The sequence below is a fragment of the Neomonachus schauinslandi genome, chromosome 10 (assembly GCF_002201575.2).
Source record: "Neomonachus schauinslandi chromosome 10, ASM220157v2, whole genome shotgun sequence".
Lineage (NCBI taxonomy): Eukaryota > Metazoa > Chordata > Mammalia > Carnivora > Phocidae > Neomonachus > Neomonachus schauinslandi.
Genome location: NC_058412.1, coordinates 90,416,418 through 90,423,656, shown reverse-complemented (window position 1 = coordinate 90,423,656; position 7,239 = coordinate 90,416,418). Strand labels below are relative to the sequence as shown.

Here is a 7,239-nt window from a genome sequence, read left to right as displayed (position 1 = left end):
GGGTATGTGCTCTGGTAAGCACTGTGAATTGTGCAAGACTGTTGAATCTCAGATCTGTACCTCTGAAACAAATAATGCAATATATGTTAAGAAAAAAAAAAGAAGAAGAAGAAGGTAGCGGGAGGGGAAGAATGAAGCGGGGGAAATCGGAGGGGTAGACGAACCATGAGAGACGATGGACTCTGAAAAACAAACAGGGTTCTAGAGGGGAGGGGGGTGGGAGGATGGGTTAGCCTGGTGGTGGGTACTGAGGAGGGCACGTTCTGCATGGAGCACTGGGTGTTATGCACAAACAATGAATCATGGAACACTTCATCTAAAACTAATGATGTAATGTATGGGGATTAACATAAGAATAAAAAAAAAAATTAATTAAAAAAAAAAAAAAAAAATCAAATTCTGGCTTATCCACAAGTATGACCTGACCTTCTTCCCCAGGCTCTGCAAGCTGTGGGATGTCATCAGCAAACACGTACCACTCGCTGAGATTTGGAATTCTCCCTCAGACCTGGATATCCAATAATGTGAACAGAAAGCAAGACTGTACAAATTGATCCACAGCCCCTGTTTCATAAGGTTTACTCTGATTCTAAATGCTGGGTGATGGTTCCTATGGCTGACTGATTTGTTTATGTGATTCTGACATCTTTCTCAGAGTGGGGCTGCAGTTTCCCAGTTGTTCAGAGAATCTCAAGTTCAGAGGACGCCTACAAGCAGGGATGCTCATCTCCCACAGGACAGGGAATAAGGAGGATGGGGAGGGACTGGGCCCCCACCCCACCAATGCCCTGGGGTCCAAGATGACCCAGTAAGGGTTTTTGATTCTGAGTCTTAAAAGTATGTTTTGGTCTTCTTATACTCCTTAAGAAAATCCCCCTCCTTTGGATGGAGAAACCCTAAAGCAATGAGCCCTAGTTAGTCATTTTGCTAGCTACTTGGAAGCAGACCCTTTTGAAAAATGAAGTCCAGTAGTAAGGACAAATCTGTAAGGTACCGCCCTCTCCTCTAGACCCCCAGCACAATTTGTGTGTACCTGCTTTGCCTACGCACATCAAGTTTTTCCTTCACATGTACCCCACTACTGACTTTGGTTTTCTGCTTGTCTGCGAAACTCCTAAAGGCAACATAGCTCAACTTGTGATCCTGGGAGGGCGCTACACATAGTAGCCACACCCCCACACAGCCCAAAGCTGTCAGCTTCATCCAGGATCCATGTGGAAATCTCCAACTGCATCTTCGCAACAGTAGCTATGCAGATCGAAGGTAAGAAATTCAGCATTATCCAGATGTATAAAAGTGTTTGAATATTTGATCAAACTCAATTGTCTTCCAACTTCTGCTTCATGAACAATTTCAGAGCACTGTATATAAAATTCAGCCAGTGCCACCCTCCAAGGAAAAGGGGCCCAGGAAATGTGTGTCTTAGAAAGACAGTATTTCTAATTTCCAACAGAAATAAGAATGATTTAATACTGCATGAGACCTTGGTATGTGGAAATGATTGTTTGAATTTGAGCCACAGACTGAGACCCCTCGTGACTGTTGTGTTTGGATATCTCAGAGGGCAGATAATGCCAAACCATTCACAGGAAGGACACACAGCTGGGATTCTAGAAATGCCCCCAAGAAGAACTGTTTCTTTAACTCATCCCAACAAATAATCCTATAATGTCTTTCAAAACACACAGACACAAGTCCTATGTATAAAGTTGTTATGGTTACAGAAGGAAACATAAATATTTGTGCACACAGACATTACATGAAGTCCTTCTACAGTGAAGACAATCTCCTCTGGAAAGATCTTTGAAAGTCGGAGATGATGCCACAAGCGGATGGAGCTAGCGATGGGGCATGGAGCATCCTTTCAAGGTGTCTCCCAGAATTTCATTGTTTGTGAGCCCTGTTTAATGACTTAAAATGAGGGGGTTGGGGGAGGGTAGGTGAACAGACACAAAACCCAAGAGCACTCTGTTATTTGTTTATTTTCTACATGTGATGTCATAAGCAAGAGTTTTGCCTGTGTTCTAGTTTATCTCCAATAAATAAATAACTATGTACAAATGTGCTGAGTTTACAAAATAGAGGAAAATGTTTGTTTTACAAAAGATACACTTGTATGATACATTTTCCCATACAGTGAAACACGATTCATTCCTAGCTTAGTTGAACCAACAACCCTGTGTAGCAATGTCTAAAGGTGTGTACCTAGTCTTTTCTATCAGAAAGCAAAGCTATCAATTGAAGTTCCTCAGTTTCTTGAGAATATAGGCCCAGACTTGGCCTGCTGCTTATTACTGATCCATATTTAATGTATTCCAGAAAGTTGGAAGCTGTCTGAAACAGTTCTTCTCAAGCTATACTGGGCAGACCCCTGCAGATCTTGTTAAAGTACAGATTCTTGTGCAGCCGGAGTTTCTGCATTTCTAACCGGCTGCCAGGGGCAGCTCCCACTTCTTGTGCAGGGACCATGTTCTAAGTGGCCAGGGTTGGAGGGCCCCTCTGAAGTGGGAGAAATTCCCATTGGTCTGATCAAGGTGAGGCCCTAATTGGGCATCCTCCAGGCTTCATCCCCAAGTTCCCAAATCCCCCCAAACCCAGCAGAACTGGTTTTATTTTGGAGCACACATTACAAGAAGAGTAAGATTCAAAATGGTAACTGGTATGAATTGTACAGCTCAGAACTTTCTTAAACTGTCTCCTGGGAGGAACTTCATTCCCATCTCAATCTAGAGCAATCATGAGAACGTTTTCAACATTATCAAAAATAACCAGTTAAAACAACAATAATAATTATAATAATGGGAAAAAGAAACTGGCATAAGAAGCTTAACAACAATAAAGATCTTTCAGTTCAAACAAAAATGACAACAATAAAACCCAGGCTCATTGTTTAAAAAATAAAAATAAAAAAAACTCCTTGGGTTGAATTTCTATGACAGTCCAGCAACATTAGTTCAACGAATGTCTCTCACATCTTAACTTTTGTTAAAATGATATTACTCTGGAAGCCTGAAATTTCAGGATAAATTAGCAAGCCTGGTTCAAGAGCAAATAAATTCCCAACCAACCTTGATTGTAGTGTTTTTGATTCTGTTTCACATAGGAGCTTTGCCCAGGCAGACATGGAAGAACAGAAGGAGGGTGGCCAGGTAGGGACATTCCAGGTGGGTTGGCTGAGTTCCAGGGAGGGGAAAATTGGGAGGAACAATGAAGGGAACTGAGGCTTGGCTTCAGCAATGTGAGAGTGCTGGGAAAACCACCAAGATGGTTTAACTGCCACCTGAAGAGTAGAAATATATAAATATACAGATAGGGAAGGGGGAAGGGAGGGAGGGAGGGATACAAAGTGGGTACTGGAGACATACAGGTGGGGGGAAAAAAAGCAAAAGCAAAGAAAAAAAAAGCCATCCTAAATACTTAAAAAATAAATATCTTGGTCATTATCCACACCTTGATTACACTCACTAGTCCACGGAATCAAAAGTCTGACCCAAAGGCTGCCAGCCAAGGAGGCCCACCCCTCTCGTGCCCCTTGTTGAGGTCATGGGACACTCTGTAGTCTGTGTCTTCGCTATAAATTGCCATCTCTGCCTAGTTGTCCGATGATGTCATGGAAGTGGCTGGGGCGCATACTCCTTCCAACCCCCACTCCCCAGCCAAGTGTGGAATCAGCAAAAGAAGGGGGGCCTGGTCTTCTCCAGTTCTGATGCCAGCTAAAGTGCTTTGGAATAGGTGGCCAGGGAGTAAGGCTGGGGGAGGGGGAGAGGCACAGGAGGGAGGGAAGGCCCAGCCAACAGCAGCGGCCAGGGAGGAGGCCTCTCAGAGTTTCTGAGGCATCTGCTCGGTTCGCACGTGCTGCAGCACCACCTCCTTGGCTGGGGCGCCACACTTGTACTCCAACTCCGCCCTCGTGGAGCCTTGCTTCTTGCGCAGGTGACACAGGAGCGCCAAAAGCGCCACGACCAGAGACAGGCTGGCGATGGAGATGCCGATGAGCACTCCAGAATGCAAGGGCCCTACAGGTGAGGGGCTCAAGGTGGCGCCCGGAGTCGGGCTGACTGGGGGCTCCCCAGAGCCGCTGTCGCCGTCGCTGTCATTGCTCACCGTGATGGAGTCACAGTTGGTGGCATCCCGGCCGGGGAAGGGCGAGTCAGGCCCGCAGATGCACTCGTAGGTGCCCGGGAGGTTGCGGCAGGCCTCGGGGCAGTCTCCATTTTGGCACTCGTCGATGTCCGTGCACATGAAGCCCTCGTCCAGAATGTAGCCCTCGGGGCACTGGCAGGAAGTTGGGCTGTTGGGATCGCAGTCAGCTGGGCATGCAGTCTGGTTGCAGAACATCTGGCACCTGTGTGGATCGTGAGGGCTGGGTGCGAAGCCCTCGGCGCAGATGCAGCGGAAGTCAGTTTGACCCACGGGCTGGCACTGGTACTCGCACTTACTCCCGAAGCACGGGTCCACTGACTCCACGCACTCGTTGTCCACCAGCTCGAAGCCGGAGTTGCAGAGGCATTCGAAGGCGCCCCGCGTATTAACACATCGCTGCGGGCACGGACTGGGCACCTGGATACAGTCGTCCACGTCCTCGCACCGGTGCTGGTCGGCAGCCAGCCGGTAGCCCGTCTCGCACATGCACGAGTAGGAGCCGGGCACGTAGCTGTTGGGAATGCAAAAATGCTCGCAGAGTTTGTGGCACAAGTGATCCGCTAGTGCGGCGCAGGAGCGCCCGTCTGCCTGCAGGTAGGCGTCCGCCGGGCAGAGGCAGTGCGACGTCTCGGCGCTCGCGTTGCAAGTGTGCTGGCAGCCGCCGTTCTCCACGCTGCAGTCCCAGGCGCCAGGCGCATCCCGGTCCCACCGCGCCTCGGCCTCTCCTGGCGGCGCCGCGCATTCCAGCTCCACTCCCAAGGGCGCTACAGCGGCGGAGCTACCCACCGGCAGCGCCTGGAAGTCCGCGCCGCGGGCCCCGAACGGGGTGCTATAGGTGATGGTTACACCGGCGCCCGCCACGGAGCCAGACTCCACCAGCAGGGGCCTGCAGGAGGCTGCGAAGTGGAACTCGCAGAGGAAACCATCGGCCTCTGCAGTGCACTGCTGCTCCTCCCAGGCCGGCTCGCCGGGTGCTAGGGCCCCGGCTTCCGATACTGCGACGCACAGGGGACCGCAGAGAGGCGCCGGGTCGACGTGGAGCCGCGCCCACCTGCTGTAGCTGGTGCGGTTGTCGCCGGTAACCCACTGGAAGCCGCGCAAGGGCCCGAGTTGCCCCTGGTCGCTGCAGCCGGCCTGGAGCTGCAAGCCGATCCAGAGGCGTGGGCTGTCGCCGCTGTCGCCGCTCAGGAGCAGGGAGATGACATCAGCCGCCACTGAGGAGCGCACCGTCATCAGGTGGCCCCCCAACCCCTCGCAGGCCTGGCTGGCGGCGAGGAAGGTCGCGGGGCCCCGGAAGAGCTCGAAGCAGTCGTGCTCGACGCACTGGCTGCCGCGTGGCTGAGGCTCTGGGGGCGCGGGGAGCCCCAGACCCGCGGGGGCCAGCACGCCGAGGAGCAGGACCCGGAGCATGCTGTCCCGGCACGCCGCGTGCAGGAGCGGAGGAGAGCGCAAGCGCCGCGACTGGGCCCAAGCCCGGCGGGGGCTGAGAGGCGCAGGGCGCCGCTGGCGACAGCCGCTTGCGTTGATCCCAGCCCAGACGTGTCCAGCCGCGGCGCGCAGCCCTGGCGAGGCAGCCTCTGACATGCCGGCGGGCCCGGGCCGGGGTTTATAAGTGCGCGGCCCTCCCTCCTGGACGTTCGGGAAAAGGAAGGAAGTGCCTGGTGGGAAGGGCTGATGCTGCATTCTCGGATTACTGGGTTCTCCGGACGCCTTGTGCCCGCCCTCGCGCCTGGGATCACCTCGCCGGGATGAGTAAACCCGGCCGGGGCGCTGGGAGGTCCCCGGGCGGGACCGCCAGGCGCAGGCGCCGCGGGAAGACAGCACCTCTATCAGCAAGACACAGTCCGCCCCCGCCACTAGGGCTCTCAGGCTCGCAGTCGTAAAAGGGGCTTAATCCGCAGCCCCTCCTAATCTCTTGGCCCTCTTTCTTTTTCTTATAAATGTATTGTTACCACCGATTTCAAGGGAAGTCTTGATTGCAGAACTCTGGGAAGTGGAGACGAGAGAGGAGGGCTTTGAATGGGGGGTGGGGAGGTAGTGCCCAAGACCTGCCGGGCTCTAGGGGGAGGTGCCCGCCAAGAAGAGGATTTGGGGAGGGGCTGCCAAGGGCGTGGACTTCCTCAAAGAAGCAGTAGCGAGGAGAGAACTGGACCCCGCCCTGGGCCCCGGCGCCTAGAGCGGGAGACCCGGGTGCGCTCGGCCCCAGAGGACATAGGGTGTGGCTGGCGCAAGGTTGGGGGACGGGGAAGAACTGGCCTAACACTGGCGCCCTCCGCGCACAAGCAAGGACCCACGGGTCCCTGAGCAGGAGCTGCCTGGCCAGACGTCATCTCGTCGCGTGGGAAAGTCTCGAGGACACTGTCAAGGCTCCAAGGTCTTGTCACCCTTCAGAAGCAGCGGCAGGCGAATTCCTGCCGAGCCCTGTTGCGGCGGGCGTGCTGGGGAGCGCCCTAGCCTGTTTGGTCTGTTTTTGTCCAGCTTCACAGAGGGACAGTCCATCTCACACCCCAAAAGGGGAGCACGGGAGCCCTCGCGGGCTCCAAGCGAATCCGGCTCGGGACAGTTAAGGATTTTTGCATTTGGCTGAGAGATCAGAGTGATAGAAAGGTGCACATAAATGCCACTCGCGTTGCAGAAGGGCGGTCTTGCGGATGGACGGGGTGGGGAGGAGGAGGGAATCTGTCACTTTCCCGACCTTTTCCGCTTATTCACTTACCGAGAATGGGGGGGGGGGGTTCAAAACATAAGGGAGGGACAAACTTTTTTTTTTTTTAAACCCTGTGCCACCTCTCAGCTACGGTCACTCACAACCAAACACCAGAGGGCGGCGCTGTTGAACTCTAAACAAAACCCCAGAAGTTGGAGATCTCTAAATTTGGGCTGAAAAGTGTAATGGGTGTGAGGAATGCAGTGGCCTCGCCCTGGGGCAAGAAACTTCGTTCTAGGGAAGCCCTACGCGGATTCCACCGCTTAGCTGGGTGTCTTGCCTCTTTGGTTCAGCAGAGCCTAGACCTTGTAAGAGAGCAGGGCAGTGTGAGGTCTTCACAAGCGAAAGACAAGCACCTGCCCACCCACCCCTTCCCCGGATTGTACTGA

At 53.3% G+C, this 7,239-nt stretch overlaps 1 protein-coding gene across 1 annotated transcript; it reads right to left on the bottom strand.

Annotated features, from left to right (window-relative positions):
* Positions 1-1,964: 1,964 nt before the first annotated feature.
* THBD (thrombomodulin) lies at positions 1,965-5,777 on the bottom strand. The gene has a single exon (XM_021700674.2). The coding sequence runs from the start codon at positions 5,725-5,727 to the stop codon at positions 3,820-3,822; it is 1,908 nt and encodes a 635-aa protein (XP_021556349.2). The 5' UTR covers positions 5,728-5,777; the 3' UTR covers positions 1,965-3,819.
* Between the last annotated feature and the right edge of the window lie 1,462 nt (positions 5,778-7,239).

What these genes read in the sequence shown, in the direction of transcription:
- THBD (XM_021700674.2), bottom strand. Translation starts at nt 5,727, where the DNA reads ATGTCAGAGGCTGCCTCGCCAGGGCTGCGCGCCGCGGCTGGACACGTC.